The sequence below is a fragment of the Monodon monoceros genome, unplaced genomic scaffold (genome assembly GCF_005190385.1).
Source record: "Monodon monoceros isolate NGI ecotype Baffin Bay Population unplaced genomic scaffold, NGI_Narwhal_1 Super_Scaffold_20, whole genome shotgun sequence".
Taxonomy (NCBI): domain Eukaryota; kingdom Metazoa; phylum Chordata; class Mammalia; order Artiodactyla; family Monodontidae; genus Monodon; species Monodon monoceros.
Genome location: NW_021703777.1, coordinates 110,306,256 through 110,328,251, shown reverse-complemented (window position 1 = coordinate 110,328,251; position 21,996 = coordinate 110,306,256). Strand labels below are relative to the sequence as shown.

At 37.1% G+C, this 21,996-nt stretch overlaps 1 protein-coding gene across 11 annotated transcripts in view; it reads right to left on the bottom strand.

Moving 5' to 3' along the window:
• Positions 1–21,996, bottom strand: part of ANK2 (ankyrin 2) — a 272,366-nt gene that overhangs the window by 93,912 nt on the left and 156,458 nt on the right. For all 11 annotated transcript variants that reach the window (XM_029235234.1, XM_029235242.1, XM_029235243.1 and 8 more), the window contains exons 17-19: positions 18,141–18,338; positions 13,924–14,022; positions 13,453–13,551 (exon numbers count right to left, since the gene is read on the bottom strand). In XM_029235234.1, the coding sequence (XP_029091067.1) occupies positions 13,453–13,551; positions 13,924–14,022; positions 18,141–18,338 (396 nt within the window). The remainder of the gene's footprint in view (positions 1–13,452; positions 13,552–13,923; positions 14,023–18,140; positions 18,339–21,996) is intronic.

Below are 21,996 nucleotides of genomic sequence, written 5' to 3'. Positions count from 1 at the left end.
ATTAACAGACTTTGTCTAATGTCTCATGAGGTTTTTGTGGGTGGTCTAAACATAATTATTGAAAACAAGTAAATTAAATGGGTGTAAGTGAGAGAAAAGTTTCTAGATGAACTTTTTCGTACTTACCCCAAATCTTTCTAGTATCCTGAAACCTTAAAGTTTTGCTAAGTTGAATTAAATGATGGATAGTCATTGAATATCCAGACCATTTCCAAATAGGATAAAATATTGAAACATTTATTACTGGGCATAGGCTTATCCACTTTTTGCTTCCTTTCACAAAGGAATTAAAGATATTTGGGTCTATTAGCAAACATCTTTTGTGCCATTGTGAGAAGCATTTTTCCAGAAATTATAAAAAGTATTTATAAGTCTGCCAGTAAACAGAATGCTGATATAAATGACAGTTTATAATGCTTACTTCTTAGTTTTCACTAGAAATTAAAGGTTACTAAGAGTTAAATATTCTTATATGTGCAGTTAGTTAAGCGTACTAGAAATAATAAGGAAAAGGAATTTTACATGTGGTCAGGACTAGATAAGTAGAATGAATTTAGTTAAGTAAATAAGTTTGAATATCAAAAGTTGGCTGGTGCAAAATTGGAATTTGGTTTTTTCTCTGTGAGAAGGTCAACATTTTTTGTTTTCTATAAGTCTGTTCTTGAAAATAAGAGATTACGAAAGGTTTTTCTTTAAGTAATCTGCCTAGAAAAAACAAAGATATTATATCTTGTCAAAATAATCACCTATGTTCTATGTTGTCATTATCAGGTCATTGATTACTTAAATAAACCTAGTCCTCTAGATATTAAAAGAGCTAAGTTTTGCTCAGAACTATGTAACCTTCAATGTCTACCTAGGAAATCTTTGTTATTTTGATTAAATAGGTAACTAAGTATTGTTTCACAATGACCTATGACCCTATTTGATCAAGTTATAAAATCTTCTGATATTTTTGACAAGCTTCCCCAAAATCAAATTCTAAATGAAGTCTTTTTGACCTTAAACTAACATGGAAATTTTCCAGAGGGCCCCTGGAATGTTTCAAAAGATTTGTTCTCTCTCCTTATAAAAAGGGAGATGCTTATTTGGTATTAATTATGCTTATTTGGTATGTTAAATTACATGGGAAGCATGTAAGAAGTAATACAAACCTTCTTTATGTTGTGTTTATTACAGGTATATAAGTATTTCATAAATTGTGTGAAATTCCTGGAAATCTGATATGTCCTAATTCCAGTTATTATCTAAATATGTTGTATGTCACAGAAATAACTAAATATGCTTGTTAATTCCATCAGGTCTTTAATAATGGACATTTTTTAAGTCTTCTGTCATTTGCAGAGAGCTATTGTTTTACTCTGACACTTTGCAAAAGCCTTCTGGCAAAAGTATTTCATCTTCAGAAAAATTCAAGAAAATAACTTTTTGACAAGTGCAGGCTTCTAAGATCATAAAACTGAATTGGTAAGCATAAAGCCTGCCTTTGGATATTCTTGGAAGGGGTTATACCAAGTCCCCTTTACTATTCAGATGACAGCGAAACTTCAACAATTCAAGCCTTGGGTACATATTTCACAGTTAACAAAGACTCCAGCTGACATCTGGTCCCATCCAAATGCTGGAGACCTCCAAATTAAACTGACTAGGAAGAGAAGTAGCTGACATCAAGGTAGACTGCTTCTTCCCAAGACACCAGATCATGACTTCATGCTTTAACTAAACGTGAAACCCTCTCTTCTCCTTTCCTTTACTCCAGCATTGGCCTGGAAAGATAACACCACCATTCATATCTCCCAGGCCATTGCTAAGAGAAGTAACCTTTCAGACTGCTGGATTTGTCATCAAAAACTTGGATCTGTCCATGAGGCTAGAGACCCCTGGTATGTTTCCCTGTCTCTTATTAATACCCCAAATTTGGGAAACTTTGTGTCCATGTTCTATGCAAAGAAAGGGATACAAGGCAAGAATAACCAGAGTGCAACTGCCTACATGGTCCACAGACCTTTAATACCAGGAGGCATGCATGATTCCAAATTAACCTCTTTGACAGATCCCTACATCCCTGATTAGGAGTAAATGTTAATGAGGAACCTCTCTTTAACTTTTGAAGATGTTCCAGATTCTGTTGCGAAGATAAGAGCTGCCCAAGAAAGGTCCTTAGACTCTGTGCCTAAAGTTATTCTTGATAATAGGATAGCCCTTGATTCTGTTTGAGCTGAGCAAGAGTGTGTGTTGCAGCCAACACCCCCTGCTGCACTTGGATTAACACTTCTGGGGAAGTTGAAACAATTACATAAAATCACTGAGCAAGCCACTTGGCTTAAAAAAGGTGACTCCTTCAATGAGGTCTTGATTTCAATTGATTTCGGTCTTGGGCACCATGGCTCAGAAGTGCACTCCAAAAATTCGGAATTATCCTGCTTATAATAATTATAATAATCTCCCTCGTGCATCGTGTTCTGGCAAAAGCTTTAAATACATGTTCACAGCCACTAACCACAAAGCAAATGATCTCCCTAAGACTGGAACATCAGGAAAGGAACGAAGAGAATAACCAATTTAAAGATTGTGAACCTGAAGCTATAATCTTTGAATATCACAGGGGTAGAAGAAACATCATAACCTATGGATACCACCAAAGGGATGATAAAAACCATGAGAACTTCAGAGAGGTAGCTGAGCGTGAGGCTAATGCCTTAAAGTTTGACCACTTCTTTCAGTTAGGCTGAAAGTCTGATCAAAAGGGGGGAACTGTTAAAAAGAAAAGCCATAGGCCAAAAAATGGAGTCACTTGTGCTAGGCCACACCATGAAACCGGGGCTTAATACCTAACCTAACTGAAGCTTCAACCTCGCCAGAAATGTAGTCTTAATTGGTCAGTCAGGAATTTTCTGGTCAGCACCAAGAACGTAATCTGTCACATGGGCCCTCACCATCCCCAAAACGAAGAAGAGGTAATCTGCCACTTAGACCCCTTCTGTCCCCCATACGTAGGATACCTAGGTCCGAAATATTCTTTTTTCTTTATGACTTCCTTGTTCTGCCTTTTAAAACCTTTCCCGTTTTGCAGTCCTTTGGAACTCCTCTCTACTTGCTAGATAGATGCTGCTGATTCATGAATCGTTCAATAAAGCCAATTAGATCTTTAAAATTTACTTGATTGAATTTTTTTAAAACAATGCATAGAGTGCCACATGATTCCTTCTATGCTTTCACTCTGGCCTTTCCATCTATGGGGATGTACCATATGTGTGACAGTCTATTTGTCTGACTACCCCCAGGCTGGAATGTCATCAGCTTTGCCTTGTCTGTTATGTATCCCTACAATGGAATGACCCCAGGAAACCTGGAAATATAAATCAATTACAAGGACTCTGAGAAACTTATAGCTACTGCAAGGACTCTGCTCTCAAGTCAAGTAATCCATGGATATTTCAGGAGCATAAAGTAAATAATATTTCTTTTCCTTAAAAAATTACTCCTTTCCATTGTGTTTATAAAGATTATACCAAAGTTTTATAAAATTTCCCAAATTTTTATACCAAGTGATGAATGTTTGAAGAGTAAACGAAATATGTATGTTTTTATTTTCATAGCAACAAAACAATTTTTTAGTAACTATGGTTACATATGGGATGTGAGGAAGAAAACATGATTCCTCCTCCAAAAATGTCATTTTCTGTGAAAAAATTCTGAAGTATTTATTAAAAGAATGTCCTTTGAGGTACGTATCTGTCCACTCCCCTGAAGATATATGAAAAGATATATTACTTCCAAAAGCAGGTAAAATCTACATAGTTCACTTTTTTAAAATCTGAAAAGTTAAAATGAGATTTTTCTCTCAACCAAATGTCCATTTGAATGCAGATGAAACCCAGGGGAGGTAAATGATGTTATATAGACAACATGTCTGGCTTTTAAATATCCTAACAATTTCAACAAATACTTAACAAAAAAATACGGTAAACGTTTTCAAGTTCTGACAAAATCTCATTGCATTGCTGCATTTATGCCTTTCCGGAGAATACCTGGATCCCAACAAGAAAGTCTTTCCAGCAATACTTATATGTGAACTGACTCAGCAAAAAGGTATCACACGCTAAAGCCTGAGAATTCATATAGAAGCTTTTAAATAAGTCTCAAAGTGCAATTTCATGAAAACTCAAGAACTGCTCAGAAACTAGGCAATAGCTATTCTTGTTAGAGTCAGATTAGAAGTTTTGAATCTCAAATGTTATTAGTATTATCAATAATTTAAAAAATAACTTTATTTTTAATTCAGTTACAAATACGCTTATGTATATGCATGCTTTTCTTTCTACTTCAAAGAGGATATAAAAAACTGAGTTCTAAAACTTATGTTTCTAATTAGTAGCATCTTTTTTTTTTTAACATCTTTATGGAGTATAATTGCTTTACAATACTGTGTTAGTTTCTGCTGTACAACATAGTGAACCAGCTATACATATACATATATCCCGATATCCGCTCCCTCTTGCGTCTCCCTCCCACCCTCCCTATCCCACCCCTCTAGGTGGTCACACAGCAGTGAGCTGATCTCCCTGTGCTATGCAGCTGCTTCCCACTAGCTATCTGTTTTACATTTGGTAGTGTATATATATCCATGCCACTCTCTCACTTTGTCACAGCTTACCCTTCCCCCTCCCCATGTCCTTCAGTCAATTCTCGATGTCTGCGTCTTTATTCCTGTCCTGCCCCGAGGTTCTTCAGAACCAATTTTTTTTTAGATTCCACATATATGTGTTAGCAGACGGTATTCGTTTTTCTCTTTCCGACTGACTTCACTCTGTATGACAGACTCTAGGTCCATCCACCTCACTACAAATAACTCAATTTTGTTTCTTTTTATGGCTGAGTAATATCCCATTGTATATATGTGCCACATCTTCTTTATCCATTCATCTGTTGATAGACACTTAGGTTGCTTCCATGTCCTGGCTATTGTAAATAGAGCTGCAGTGAACATTGTGGTACATGACTCTTTTTGAATTATGGTTTTCTCAGGGTATATGCCCAGTAGTGGGATTGCTGGGTCATACAGTAGTTCTATTTTTAGTTTTTTAAGGAACTTCCATACTGTTCTACATAGTGGTTCTATCAATTTACATTCCCACCAACAGTGCAAGAGGGTTCCCTTCTCTCCACACCCTCTTTAGCATTCATTGTTTGTAGGTGTTTTGATGAAGGCCATTCTGACCAGTATGAGGTGACACATTATTGTGGTTTTGATTTGCATTTCTCTAATGATTAGTGACGTTGAGCATCCTTTCATGTGTTTGTTGGCAATCTGTATATATTCTTTGGAGAAATCTCTATTTAGGTCTTCTGACCATTTTTGGATTTGGTTGTTTGTTTTTTTGATATGGAGCTGAATGAGCTGCTTGTATATTTTGGAGGTTAACCCTTTGTCAGTTGCTTCATTTGCAAATATTTTCTCCCTTTCTGAGGGTTGTCTTTTTGTCTTGTTTATGGCTTCCTTTGCTGTTCAAAAGCTTTTAAGTTTCATTAGGTCCCATTTGTTTATTTTTGTTTTTATTTCCATTTCCCTAGAAGGTGGATCAAAAAGGATCTTGCTGTGATTTATGTCATGGAGTGTTTAATCCATGACATTTAATCCATTTACATTTTTCAACATCTTTATTGGAGTATAATTGCTTTACAATGGCATGTTAGTTTCTGCTTTATAACAAAGTGAATCAGTTATACATATGTTCCCATATCTCTTCCCTCTTGCGTCTCCCTCCCTCCCTCCCTATCCCACCCCTCTAGGTGGTCACAAACCACCGAGCTGATCTCCCTGTGCTATGCGGCTGCTTCCCACTAGCTATCTGTTTTACATTTGGTAGTGTATATATATGTCCATGCCACTCTCTCACTTTATCACAGCTTACCCTTCCCCCTCCCCATATTCTCAAGTCCATTCTCTACTAGGTCTGTGTCTTTATTCCTGTCCCACCCCTAGGTTCTTCATGACCTTTTTTTTTTCCTTAGATTCCATATATACGTGTTAGCATACGGTATTTGTTTTTCTCTTTCTGACTTACTTCACTCTGTATAACAGACTCTAGGTCCATCCACCTCACTACAAATAACTCAATTTTGTTTCTTTTTATGGCTGAGTAATATTCCATTGTGTATATGTGCCACATCTTCTTTATCCATTCATCTGTTGATGGACACTGAGGTTGCTTCCATGTCCTGGTTATTGTAAATAGAGCTGCAATGAACATTTTGGTACATGACTCTCTTTCAATTATGGTTTTCTCAGGGTATATGCCCAGTACTGGGATTGCTGGGTCATATGGTAGTTCTATTTGTAGTTTTTTAAGGAACCTCCATACTGTTCTCCATAGTGGCTGTACCTATTCACATTCCCACCAGCAGTGCAAGAGTGTTCCCTTTTCTCCACACCCTCTCCAGCATTTACTGTTTCTAGATTTTTTGATGATGGCTATTCTGACCCATGTGAGATGATATCTCATTGTAGTTTTGATTTGCATTTCTCTAATGATTAATGATGTTGAGCATTCTTTCATGTGTTTGTTGGCAATCTGCGTATCTTCTTTGGAGAAATGTCTATTTAGGTCTCCTGTCCATTTTTGGATTGGGTTGTTTGTTTTTTTGTTATTGAACTGCATGAGCTGCTTGTAAATTTTGGAGATTAATCCTTTGTCGGTTGCTTCATTTGCAAATATTTTCTCCCATTCTGAGGGTTGTCTTTTGGTCTTGTTTATGGTTTCCTTTGCTGTGCAAAAGCTTTTAAGTTTCATTAGGTCCCACTTGTTTATTCTTGTTTTTATATCCATTTCTCTAGGAGGTGGGTCAAAAAGGATCTTGCTGTGATTTATGTCATAGAGTGTTCTGCCTATGTTTTCCTCTAAGAGTTTGATAGTGTATGGCCTTACATTTAGGTCTTTAATCCATTTTGAGTTTATTTTTGTGTATGGAGTATGGGAGTGTTCTAATTTCATACTTTTACATGTACCTGTCCAGTTTTCCCAGCACCACTTATTGAAGAGACTGTCTTTTCTCCACTGTATATTCTTGCCTCCTTTATCAAAGATAAGGTGACCATATGTGCGTGGGTTTATCTCTGGGCTTTCTATCCTGTTCCATTGATCTATGTTTCTGTTTTTGTGCCAGTACCATACTGTCTTGATTACTGTAGCTTTCTAGTATAGTCTGAAGTCAGGGAGCCTGATTCCTCCAGCTCCATTTTTCGTTCTCAAGATTGCTTTGGCCATTTGGGGTCTTTTGTGTTTCCATACAAATTGTGAAATTTTTTGTTCTAGTTCTGTGAAAAATGCCAGTGGTAGTTTGATAGGGATTGCATTGAATCTGTAGATTGCTTTGGGTAGTAGAGTCATTTTCACAATGTTGATTCTTCCAATCCAAGAACATGGTATATCTCTCCATCTATTTGTATCATCTTTAATTTCTTTTATCAGTGTCTTATAATTTTCTGCATACAGGTCTTTTGTCTGCTTAGGTAGGTTTATTCCTAGATATTTTATTCTTTTTGTTGCAGTGGTAAATGAGAGTGTTTTCTTAATTTCACTTTCAGATTTTTCATCATTAGTGTATAGTAATACCAGAGATTTCTGTGCATTAACTTTGTATCCTTCTACTTTACCAAATTCATTGATTAGCTCTAGTAGTTTTCTGGTGGCATCTTTAGGATTCTCTATGTATAGTATCATGTCACCTGCAAACAATGACAGCTTTACTTCTTCTTTTCCGATTTGGATTCCTTTTATTTCTTTTTCTTCTCTGATCACTGTGGCTAAAACGTCCAAAACTATATTGAATAATAGTGGTGCGAGTGGGCAACCTGGTCTTGTTCCTGATCTTAGTGGAAATGGTTTCAGTTTTTCACCATTGAGGATGATGTTGGCTGTGGGTTTGTCATATATGCCCTTTATTATGTTGAGGAAAGTTCCCTCTATGCCTACTTTCTGCAGGGTTTTTTTTTTAATCATAAATGGGTGTTGAATTTTGTTGAAAGCTTTCTCTGCATCTATTGAGATGATCATATGGTTTTTCTCCTTCAATTTTTTAATATGGTGTATCACATTGATTGATTTGCATGTATTGAAGAATCCTTGCAATCCTGTTTTGTGATTGCTTGTGATTGCTCTGTTCATATTTTCTATTTCTTCCTGGTTCAGTCTCAGCAGGTTGTGCATTTCTGTGAATTTGTCCATTTCTTCCAGGTTGTCCATTTTATTGGCATAGAGTTGCTTGTAGTAATCTCTCGTGATCCTTTGTATTTCTGCAGTTTCAGTTGTTACTTCTCCTTTTTCATTTCTAATTCTACTGATTTGAGTCTTCTCCCTTTTTTTCATGATGAGTCTGGCTAATGGTTTATAAATTTTGCTTATCTTCTCAAAGAACCAGCTTTTAGTTTTATTGATCTTTGCTATCGTTTCCTTCATTTCTTTTCCATTTATTTCTGATCTGATCTTTATGATTTCTTTCCTTCTGCTGACCTTGGGGTTTTTTTGTTCTTCTTTCTCTAATTGCTTTAGGTGAAATGTTAGGTTGTTTATTTGAGATGTTTCCTGTTTCTTAAGGTAGGATTGTATTGCTATAAACTTCCCTCTTAGAACTGCTTTTGCTGCGTCCCATAGGTTTTGGGTCGTCGTGTTTTCATTGTCATTTGTTTCTAGGTATTTTTTGATTTCCTCTTTGATTTCTTCAGTGATCTCTTGGTTATTAAGTAGTGTATTATTTAGCCTCCATGTGTTTGTATTTTTTACAGATCTTTTCCTATAATTGATATCTAGTCTAATAGCGTTGTGGTCAGAAAAGATATTTGATACGATTTCAATTTTCTTAAATTTACCAAGGCTTGATTTGTGACCCAAGATATGATCTATCCTGGAAATGTTCCATGAGCACTTGAGAAAAATGTGTATTTTGTTGTTTTTTGATGGATTGTCCTATAAATATCAATTAAGTCCATCTTGTTTAATGTATCATTTAAAGCTTGTGTTTCCTTATTTATTTTCATGTTGGATGATCTGTCCATTGGTACTATGGTTGTGTTACTGTCGATTTCCCCTTTTATGGCTGTTAGTATTTGCCTTATGTATTGAGGTGCTCCTATGTTGGGTGCATAAATATTTACAATTGTTATATCTTCTTCTTGGATCGATCCCTTGATCATTATGTAGTGTCCTTCTTTGTCTCTTGTAATAGTCTTTATTTTAAAGTCTATTTTGTCTGGTATGAGAATTGCTACTCCAGCTTTCTTCTGATTTCCATTTGCATGGAATATCTTTTTCCGTCCCCTCACTTTCAGTCTGTATGTGTCCCTAGGTCTGGAGTGGGTCTCTTGTAGACAGCATATATATGGGTCTTGTTTTTGTATCCATTCAGCCAGTCTGTGTCTTTTGGTGGGAGCATTTCAATCATTTACATTTAAGGTAATTATCGATATGTATGTTCCTATTCCCATTTTCTTAATTGTTTTGGGTTTGTTATTGTAGGTCTTTTCCTTCTCTTGTGTTTCTTGCCTAGAGAAGTTCCTTTAGCATTTGTTGTAAAGCTGGTTTGGTGGTGCTGAACTCTCTCAGCTTTTGTTTGTCTGTAAAGATTTTAATTTCTCCATCAAATCTGAATGAGATCCTTGCTGGGTAGAGTAATCTTGGTTGTAGGTTTTTCTCCTTTATCACTTTAAATATGTCCTGCCACTCCCTTCTGGCTTGCAGAGTTTCTGTGAAAGATCAGCTGTTAACCTTATGGGGATTCCCTTGTGTGTTATTTGTTGTTTTTCCCTTGCTGCTTTTAATATATTTTCTTTGTATTTAATTTTTGATAGTTTGATTAATATGTGTCTTGGCGTGTTTCTCCTTGGATTTATCCTGTATGGGACCCTCTGTGCTCCCTGGACTTCATTAACTATTTCCTTTCCCATATTAGGGAAGTTTTCAACTATAATCTCTTCAAATATTTTCTCAGTCCCTTTCTTTTTCTCTTCTTCTTCTGAGACCCCTATAATTAGAATGTTGGTGCATTTAATGTTGTCCCAGAGGTCTCTAAGACTGTCATCAGTTCTTTCCATTCTTTTTTCTTTATCCTGCTCTGCAGTAGTTATTTCCACTATTTTATCTTCCAGGTCACTTATCCGTTCTTCTGCCTCATTTATTCTGCTATTAATCCCTTCTAGAGTATTTTTAATTTCGTTTATTGTGTTGTTCATCATTGTTTGTTTGCTCTTTAGTTATTCTAGGTCTTTGTTAAATGTTTCTTGCATTTTCGCTATTCTATTTCCAAGATTTTGGATCATCTTTTACTGTCATTATTCTGAACTCTTTTTCAGGTAGACTGCCTATTTCCTCTTCATTTGTTAAGTCTGGTGGGTTTTTACCTTGCTCCTTCATCTGCTGTATGTTTTTCTGTCTTCTCATTTTGCTTATCTTACTGTGTTTGGGGTTTCCTTTTCGCAGGACGCAGGTTCGTAGTTCCCATTGTTCTTGGTGTCTGTCCACAGTGGCTAAGGTTGGTTCTGTGGGTTATGTAGGCTTCCTGGTGCAAGGGACTAGTGCCTGTGTTCTGGTGGATGAGGCTGAATCTTGTCTTTCTGGTGGGCACGTCCACGTCTGGTGGTGTGTTTTGGGGTGTCTGTGGCCTTATGATTTTAGGCAGCCTCTCTGCTAATGGATGGGGCTGTGTTCCTGTCTTGCTAGTTGTTTGGCATAGGGTGTCCAGCACTGTAGCTTGCTGGTCGTTGAGTGAAGCTGGGTCTTGATGTTGAGATGGATATCTCTGGGAGATTCTTGTCATTTGATATTACGTGGAGCTGGGAGGTATCTTGTGGACCAGTGTCCTGAAGTTGGCTCTCCCACCTCAGAGGCACAGCGCTGACTCCTGGCTGGAGCACCAAGAGCCTTTCATCCACACGGCTCAGAATAAAAGGGAGAAAAAATAGAAAGAAAGAAAGAAAGAGGATAAAATAAAATAAAGTAAGTTAAAAAAAAATAAAGTTATTAAAATAAAAAATCATCATTATGAAAAGTATTTTAAAAAGTAAAGAAAAAGAAGAAAAAATGAACAGACGGACAGAATCCAAGGACAAATGGTGAAAGCAAAGCTATACAGACAAAATCTCACACAGAAACATCTCAAAATCTCAAACAAAAAGAGAAAAGGGGAAACAATAATATATCTTGCTGCCAAAGTCCACCTCCTCAGTTTGGGATGATTCGTTGTCTATTCAGGTATTCCACAGATGCAGGGTACCTCAAGTTGATTGTGGAGATTTAATCCACAAGCAATCTGGGTTGTAGGTTTTTCCCTTTCATCACTTTAAATATGGTCCTGCCAGGAGTTTCTGCTGAAAGATCAGCTGTTAACCTTATGGAGATTCCCTTGTATGTTATTTATTCCTTTTCCCTTGCTGCTTTTAATATTTTTTCTTTGTATTTAATTTTTGATAGTTTGATTAATATGTGTCTTGGCGTGTTTCTCCTTGGATTTATCCTGTATGGGACCCTCTGCACTTCCTGGACTTGATTGACCATTTCCTCTCCCATATTAGGGAAGTTTTCAACTATAATCTCTTCAAATATTTTCTCAGTCCCTTTCTTTTTCTCTTCTTCTTCTGAGACCCCTATAATTAGAATGTTGGTGCATTTAATGTTGTCCCAGAGGTCTCTGAGACTGTCCTCAGTTCTTTTCATTCTTTTTTCTTTATTCTGCTCTGCAGTAGTTATTTCCACTATTTTATCTTCCAGGTCACTTATCTGTTCTTCTGCCTCAGTTATTCTGCTATTGATCCCTTCTTGAGTATTTTTAGTTTCATTTATTGTGTTGTTCATCATTACTTGTTTGCTTCTTAGTTCTTCTAGGTCCTTGTTAAACGTTTCTTGTATTTTCTCCATTCTATTTCCAAGATTGTGGAAGATCTTTACTATTATTATTCTGAACTCTTTTTTAGGTAGATTGCCTATTTCCTCTTCATGTTTGGTCTGGTGGGTTTTTACCTTGCTCCTTCATCTGCTGCATTTTTCTCTGTCTTCTCATTTTGTTTAACTTACTGTGTTTGTGGTCTCCTTTTCGCAGGCTGCCAGTTCGTAGTTCCCGTTATTTTTGGTGTCTGCCCCCCAGTGGGTGAGGTTGGTTCAGTGGCTTGTGTAGGCTTCCTGGTGGAGGGGACTGGTGCCTGTGGTCTGGTGGTGGGGCTGGATCTTGTCCTTCTAGTGGGCAGGGCTGTGTCTGGTGGAATACCTGTATATCTTTTTTTCTTTTCCTTTGTGCTTGTCTAGTTTCACTTGAAGTGCACCCCACTCTTCAGACCAGAGTTCCTAGTGTGAAATGGCTGCGCCCAACACCTCAGCTTGGCAGGCTGTGTGCCTGAGCGCTATGCTCCACATGGGCAGCTCTCTCTTTCTCTCTCTGTCTCTCTCTCTGTCTCTCTCTGTCTCTCTCTTACTCTCACTCTCTTTCTCTCTTTTTCTGTGTCAATTGTGTAGTCTGTCAGAGTCTTATCCCCCTGGGAAGCCTCACCAGCAGCTCTGCCCAGCCCTGGAGCCTTTTTATTCCCTTTGTGCTTATTATGTTTTTACTTGCTCATAGGGTACTGCATGCAGAGGCCTCGAACCCAGCACTTCAGACCAGAGTTCCTCGTGGAAATCGGGACACCACGACAGCTCAACTCAAGATGGTGGCAGCTAATTATTAGCATCTTGAATGATGACTTTGAAAACTCCCAAATGTGCTCACACTAATTTACTTGAGCCTATTCACACAGCTGCAGTTAGTGATTTCTGATACATAAACTTAAACAAATGCAATTACATACTTCTTTGGACCAAGAAAATTGGAGCTGCAGGTTATATTATGCATAGTAGCAGTAGTCATTTTACGCATTTCTCTTCCTTGAAATAATTTGAATATACCGAAGTGTGGTTTTATGTTCCCATCATGCTTTGCAGGATAGGACCCTTCAGATGGCACTGAGAAAAACAGTCAGCTCTGCATTATCTTTGAAATCTTCCAAGCCAGGCCTTACACAGTATTGCCTCACTGAGCACAACCACGTGGTAGTCCAAATGTGACAGAATTCATTAAAAATGAAAGGCATGCAGTCCAGGCTGCCTGTCTGTATTTCCTCACCAGAGACTGAGGGCTAGGGGAGGGCCAAGGCCGTGAAACAATGTAAAGGAAATCAGCCAGAACATCAAGATATTCTAGCCAGCATCTATTGTATCCTATAGTAAATTGTTAAATCGATGTCGCCTACATGGCTGTCAAAGGTTATTAGAATGAAAAGTCCCAACAACTGTACAAAACTACATCGCTTATTCAAAATCACTTAAGAAGAACTAAAGAGAAAATATGTTTGTAACTATGGCGAGCTACTGAAGTGTCCATATAGCCGAACCATTTGTTTATAGAAAATAAAAATGAGTACATGTATTTTACCTTGGTTTTTGCATTGACATTTGCTCCCTGCTTCAGAAGAAAGTTGACCATTTTCACGTTTCCATAGTGACAGGCCACAATTAAAGGAGTGTAACCAAGCTATAAATAATAATAAACAAATAAATTACTACTCTAGTAGTTAATACTCAAGGGGAGAGGGGGGCATGGAGGGAAGCAAGTACAGGAAGAAAAGTGCAAGTCATCCTGACTAGCTGAAGTAATGAGGGAGAGAGGGTAAACCTAAGTCTGCAAAGTTGGAATCTTTTTGTAAAGATTCCAAATATCTGCTATCCATTTGCACTTGCTTTCAGCAAAAATGGAGAACGATTATAGATGTGTGAGCAGGAGAGTCATAACTAATTCAGAATGGGCTTTGAGGAGGGGGAACTTGGACTTGTGGTGACCTGAATGGGGGCTACTGGGAATAATCCAAGGCAGAACCTGTCACAATATTATAGTGACTCGCTTTACCTTTGTGTGAGCATCCTTGTCAGCCCCATGCTTGGTGAGAATATCAGCAACATTCACTTTATCTTCCTGGGCTGCAAGGTGTAAGGGTGTGAGTCCACTCTATAGAGAGAAGGGAAGCAAAGGGGGTACAATTGAAGAAGAAAATACATTGTATCATCTATACTACTATGTCTTGAAAATTCCTGAAAAGTTCACAGCCTCTCTCTAGAAACTGCATTTTCTGATATCTAAGACAAACTCTCCAAGTTAATATGACTTTCCATCTAAGACATACTCTCTAAGTTACTCAACACTTTCTTCAAATTACATTTTCTATACCGTGTACTTATATTATGATGTGAGCCTTTAAAATAACTCAGCTAGTAAGCTTCCAAACAACATTTATTTCAAACCCATCTGTGCCTCCTGTTGAATCAATTTATTTCCTTAAATAATGGACCAACCGGTTACTACTTCTACATTATAACCACAGCAATAATTTATATTTTCATCAATAAAACATCACATCAATGAAAAAGATGTCCAGAGTTACAGGAAATGAGTTCAGAATAATTTTCTCCAGCATCCAAAGATAGTACATTATTTTGGGGGTTCCTCTAAGTGCTAAATAGTGACCCCATCATTTATATATTGCCCCATAAATTTGGCCAGTTTTATGTAAATGTCCTGGCACACATACATCAAGTAATTATTTTAATTATTTGAATATGCAATTAAAGTACAGTTAAGGATTAATAAAAGATGAAAGAATAGAGAAAGGAGGCGGGAAAAGTGGTTTATTCAGTCAACGCCACAGTCTGGCAGCGTCACTACATATGCAAGTATCTCCCAACAAGCAAAATTGAAATTTAAAGAGTATCTTTAAAACCTAAGTCATTTGTATGTTTAACTAGTGTTTTTTGAGTACCTTTCACATGCCAGGAAGTGTTCTAGGCACTTGAATATATCAGTGAATAAAAGCTTCTGCCCTTTTAGAGCTTATATTCCAGCTAACAGTATATTCATGCCGTATGTTTCTCTCCTGCTATATTGTTCAAATACCTAGTATATTTATCCTCTACCTGTACATCCTGCATCTGTATACTGAGGTATCTTACTTGTTCTGAGTTGGCACCCCCTCTCCCCCAATTCACATCCAATTAAAGTTGACCATCCCTCTTAACCATGGCTTTGCAGGCCTGCTTTACTTCTATAAACTGACAAGTTCACTGACCTTTAAAAAATCGAAGTGATATTTACAGAGAAAGAAAAAGTTCTCCAACTAGAGAAAGGGCTTTATATTTAAGAGTCCAAGGCTTTTTGATTCTTAGACTGCTGCCTGAGCTCAGCTTTTGTTTTTCCTTTTTTTTTTTTTGGCTGTGCCGTGCAGCTTGTGGGATCTTAGTTCTCCAACGAGGGATCAAACCCAGGCCCTTGGCAGTGAAAGCTCTGAGTCCTAACCACTGGACCACCAAGGAATTCTGGAGCTCAACTTTGAGTTTCATAAACCATGAGGATGAGGTGGAATATGCGCTCTTTTGCATTAAAATGTTATCACTTCTAAACAAATAGTATACAGTCCTAAAGTATAAACAGTATGAATATTAGGATAAAACAGAAGATTATTCTTCATGTTGTTTTTCTCCATATTAAAATAGCAAACATAAAAATATTTCTCCTTTGAGATCATCGGTCTTTTAAAAATGTTATTGAAGTCATCATCAAATATCTCAAAGGCATCTTTAATGGCCTTTCAAATATATGTGCTGTGTTCTACATGACTTTGCAGAATGGATTTTCTACAATATAAGATTGCAAACTAACAACCAGTATGAAAATCCTCTATAGTTTATTATGGTAAAATTGCATACCTAAATCAAATTATGTAAATCTTCCTAATAAATTAAGAAAATAGAAGATGTTGAAGGAGTTCTTTTCAAAAAAAGTAATTTATTTCCTAAGATGTGCCGGTGGACTCTACAGTCGGTTTTATTTTATTATTACATGGTGATTGGATAAGGAATGTAATATCATTTCTATATTACAGTTCTTACTGAGAAATCATTTAGAGAATATGAAATTACTGATTTTAGCTAGTCTTAAGTAGAAAAAGCATATATGTAATTTACAAAAACAGGAGAATTTATTATCGGCTTTGCTTATTACCTGAGATACTTTCACGGTTGCATTATCTTATAATTTATTTATTTCATATATAACTTATTTATTAATTATTATAATGTATAATTATAAATAATACCAACCAAAAGCCAGGGTTATATTTTTATATATTATATTGTTATTCAGATATATCTTAACATATGTACTAACATTTCACTCTAGTAGCAAATATCAGTACATCATGCCTTTGTCTTTAAGACACCACCCAATGTTGAAATCATTGTTATAAAGATAACATAAATACTTTGTGATTCAAATTGAATGTTTTTCTCCATTGCTGAGTGGAGAAAATATTCAAAAATACTCATTAAATATTTGCTGATTGACTGCTAAAATTCTCTCAAAGGAAGTAATATGTTTAGAAGAATACTATCAGGGAGAACATAGTGAACTGATTCCAGATATGTATCTATAATTTTTATGAATTAAAAATTACACCATCAGAAGTACTGTGTGATCAGTTTCATGAAATGTCTAGAATTTCCATTCTACTTAAAATTTTGCCTGATTTGTTTACGGATTTCTTGTGTTTATTTTTTAATGAAGATTTGTTTTTAATGGACAATAAACACTTACATGACTCATTTGTATACTGATGTTAAATGAAATATTCTACTACTGGTTTCATGGTGAGACTATCCCCAGTGGGGTAAAAGACCACCTGAGAGGCATGATTTTAACGACCACAAGGAAATCCATGCCCGGGACTTTAATGACTGTCTGACACACTGAATTTCACCATAAGGCTTCATCATGTTCATTCTTGTTAAAATGCAAATATCTTTTGGAGGGCTAACCGTGTAACTAGTCTCACCATCCTTTAAAAAAGGGTCTCAGAGGCCTTTCGATAGAGAAGAGAGAAGTGCGTAAGGGCAAGGGATGTACTGGAACACTTCTGAGTGATAAAGACACAGAATAGGGCTCTAGAGGCATTCAAGACAGCCTGTCTTTTTCACAGCTCTTTCTAAAGGACATAAGCTACACGACCTATTTACAAATGTTATTAAGACCAACTTACAACTGAGTCTCCAAAAGTACTAATTAATTCAACAGTGAGATGTAGAAAACATCTTATTTGTATATTTGTGGAAAATCCTAAGAGACTTAATTTTCACTAAACCCACACCACGTGTTACAAAAAAGTATTAGGAGATCTAACTGATGAGCTAACTTATAAATACAGGCTCCAATTTTTTGTTTCTCAGCAGCTGGCTCCAATAGAAGTATATATAGATATAAATATATAGATATAGATACAGATATAGATAGATATAGATAAGATAGATAGGGGTATAGCTATATATGGAGAGAGGCTGACATGTACTTGTAAAAATCTAAATATTTGAATATTTGAAAAATCTCTTTTTCTGATATGTCCCTAACTATTACTCTATTAGAGCTAATATGCTGTCCACAAAGGCTATTCTCTGGACAGGTGCTTTATCTGACCACCTCCACAACAACCAGCCAAGCTAGGCTCAACTGAAGCTGGCTCAGAAATCTTTATTTTACTGAGTTCCCTGCTCCCAACCAACAGGTGTCTCGGAAGCTCAGCCCAGCTGAAAATGACTTAGGTCATGGGCACAGACCAGCAGCTTAGAAGCAATTGCTTGGGCCGGAACCCAGACGAAACTGCCACCTCTCTCCCTCTCTGGAATTTGGAATTAGGACCAGCAGGTACCATGGCAATCTGGACTGACTGCTTGAATTGCAGCGATGCTGACTATTGGCAGCTATAGGGTAGCCTCTTTGGTCACATACACAGAGACGCACAGGAAGCAGATCCACAGAGAGAGGCACATGAAACTGACTTGTCGGGAAAAGTCGAGATACAAACATGCAGCCCTACAGGCAGAGTCTGTGAGCCTCACTCCTGCTTCCCTGTGATCTTCCGGTCCCTCATGAGGCTTGACTCCTTTGCTACACTTGAATTCTATGAGATATTCTTGTTTCTCTTTCAAACCTGCCCCCTTTTTGTTCCAAATTATCTTAGATTGGTTTCTATTTACATTCATTCAGAAGACTCTTCACTAAAGCAAGAGGCAAAACCGGAATACCTTGGTTGACATGTGGATATTTGCTCCCTTATCCAGAAGCAAGGTGACCATATCTGTGTGCCCCTCTTGCGAGGCCAGATGGAGTGGAGTGACTCCTTGCTTTGTCACAATGTTCGTCTCTGCTCCATAGTTCAGGAGTGTGGAAGCTATCTGCATTTGATTCTTCTTGGCAGCAATATGTAAAGGAGTATAGCCATTCTAAAAAAGTAAAGATAAAACACATGTAATTTGTAAGCTTAGCAACTGCCATGATATATGTCTGAAGGAAATAAGAATCTCTAATCAACAGAAAAGTTCAAAGTGCATTTATACTAAATCCAAATTCTTGCCCATCATAAGTTTCCATCCAACAACACCCAAATCTTTGCAACCCATGTCACAAGGCACCCCATTCTACTTACATGTAAGACAGATATAGACACAAATGCCCCAAAGCTTAAAATCTCCCCCTCATAATGCTGCCCCTGAAGAGCAATAAACCAGATTCCTCTTCTGTATGACCGTCCTTTAAATACCTGGTGATGGTTTTCATATCTCCCTTTAGTCTTCAGTTTTCCAGGCTAAATTTCCCAATCCTTCAACTATTCCTGACAGAAGCCCCATTTCTAGAGCTCTCTCCATTAAGGGTGACCTGCTCTGGACTGATTCTAGTTTGTCGATATAGCTCTTGAATTGTGTTGCCTGGAACTGAATACTACATTTCACACATGGTTTTAATAGAAGAGAGTAAAATGGATGTCTATGGTCTTGTTATAACATTCCTACTAATGTGCTTCGGGTTGGGTTGTACTTTTTACTCATTCAACAGCTATTTAGTAGGTACCTAGCGTGTGCTGGTCAGTGTGCTAGGTGTGGGGATATAGAGGTGGACAAGACCTGATCCCTGTCCTTAAGGGGCTGCATTCTGGTGAAAAAGATATTAATAAAATAGGCTTCTATTAATCCTATTAGGTTAATTAATTAATTAATCCTATTAGGTGGTCAGTTAAAATCCTGGATCCCCCCCTTCATCTCTACAAACTGCTCAAAAGTAGCAATAAGAGGCTACTAGTTTTATGTGGGAGTTTGTGGAGAGGACCAGAGGAACTCATACTTCGTTTACAACAGCCAAACTTTAAACCCCATACTTAGTTAAAAGAACAAACAAACAAAACCCTGGAACAAGTGTAAGTCTGGAACCTGTATTGTTTCCTTTCCTTTTCTTTATCAAGTCAGGTAGAATTTTCCATGAAAAATGCGTGATAGAAATGAAAAACAGTGGCTTTGCCACTAACTGTGGCATGCTGAAGGGAAAGACTGCATATTGATCAAGGGCTTCTTTTGAAACTCTAAGAAGAATTTTAGGTCATGGGAATTCCTGAAGTCTAACTGCAAAGGGTACCAAAAAAATACAAAGGAGTTTTGAGAATTTAAATGCCCTTATGTGTTGTCATGAAACCTTGATCTTCAAACGTCCCTACATTATCTATCTACTCTGTCTTCCTTCTCCAAGCCAAAATAAGCATCTTTCAGTTCAGATGAATATTTCCCTCTAAGCTGCTCAAGAAATTCAGCAGCTCTTCTTGGAAGTCCTTTCATAGGTCCTTGATGTTCCACGTCCTCTAGAACATTGCACTTGGACTGTGGGCTCTGTTGAATAAAAGGGCGCATAGATTTTTGTGGAACCTATAAGTTTAAACACTTTTTTGGCTACGGTGGACTTTCTTCAGCCCCAACTCCCCCTATTTCTGCAGCACAGGCTTTACCAAGGTTAAGCAAAGAATCAGTAAACCTACCAAGTTTAGGTAAAGTCAGAGACCTACGTGGAGAAGGACAGGGAGGTTTTAACATAACAACATAAGAGATCATCAAAGAGAGTGGCAAATTTTTAATAACATAAGAGGTCTGACTGACCAGCAGATACCCAACCTGCAAGTCTGAAGAACCCTCCTAACTCCACGTAGAGTCAAAGTTTTTGGAACCAAATAACAATAACAACAGCAAAACCCGATGAAGACTAAGAAAAGATTCCGGATTTTGGTAGAAAGAAGCAAAGAGGTTCTAGGGTCCAAGGGACCATGTGTGTTGAGAGGTGGGGTGGGGAACTCTAGTGAATAGAGTGTCAAAAGTGGAGTTAGGGGTGGGGTCCAACCAACTGGCAGCCTCTCGGAACGGCCCCCGAGCTACAGGACTCATGCTGATTGACAGGCGAGGTCAGATGAGTGGAAGATACTAGAGGAGCCTCCTGAAGCCCCCCTGCTGTGGACCCTAGAGTAGAGGATGCTCTCCCTAGTATTCTGGACTTTGCTCACGTGTGCCAAAGAGTAAGGACCACACTCTATAGAGGCTGGAGATCATGGGTACATGTGTCTCTTTAGAAGAACCATACACGTTATTTTATAAGTTAGGTCTTCTCTCCCTGGTACATTGAGAGCCCATTGTGGGAGGAGAACACGTGTTTTATAGTTTTACTACAATCCCTTCTTTATACATATGTGTTGTATTTGGTGTTGATAAAGTCATATCTTTGTTCAAAATGGTCAGCCTAGAAAGTTAATGAAAACAATACTGGCATGTTAAATGAGCATTTTTTTTTATTCCATTGGAATAGTCGCTCAGTCTTCATTCTTCCTTCAAATTTATTGAGAACCCACATAATACTGAATGAGACACCTCAGAGATATGCAAATATGAATATAACATGATTAATGTCCTCAAGTAGTTTATAATCTAGTAGGAAGAAAGACATAAAACAAATGCATGATTGATGAGATTACAGAGAAAGGGTTGTAAAGAAATAAGAATGGTATGTGCAATAAAAAAATTTGTCCTGCTCTTTTGACAGTTTAAATATTTTATTATAAGCCGTATATTTGTAGCAATAAAATATGTGTATGTGTGTATATATACATACATATATAGATCTATATATAGGTATGGGTACAAAGTTATACATATATAATAGTTTATTATATATAATTTGTTTATATACAAAATATACTTTCACATAGAGTATTCTATTTTATTATATATGTATAATGTGTATAATTTAAATAGACATGTGAGCATATATGTACATAGTTATATAATAGAAGTGGAATAATTCTCCTCTACTGCTTTGGGATGCAGTAGACCTAGTGGTTAAGAGTGCTGCCTCTAAAGTCAGATTGTCTGAGGTCAAATCCTAGCTCTGTCAATTAGTAGTCATGTGACTTTGGACGTACAAAGTAACCTATTTAAATCTCACTTCCTCATCTATAGAATAGAAATCATTATAATACCAATCTCATGGGATTATTATGAGATTAAATGAGATATTGCATGTAAAATGCTAGGCACAGTGTTTGGCATGTAAGTGGTAATAGTTGTTGCTTTATTATGTCATCTAACATAGCATGAATATTTTCCCACCACAAGAAATATTTTTCTTTTTAAATAAACTATGACATCTTCTCAATATATATTTACTGAATGAATAAATGAAAGATACAGTGATGACTTTATCTGTTATATGACATTTATGTATATTTTCAGTGTAATAAAGAGGCAGCTCAAATGGTGGGAAACACTCTGTCCAAAGGTTTAAGTCTTAGTTGGAGCTATTTTATGAGTTGGTGCTACACATACCCCCAAAATGCATTTCTAGCCTAGGAACTTGGAAGGATGTATGCTATAGTTAACACGAATGAAACATGTAAAAAACAAAGAGTCTTTCATATAGAGCACAGTGAAAAATTTGAAGTCAGGAGGAATGAGTGAATAAAAGGGTAGGTGTATCACGACATTCTGTTTATACGAGAGAAGGGAAAACCTGAACTGCCTTTCTTACATTTAATTTCTCAGAAGTCATACTTCTGTGTCTAAAACACTGAGTGTT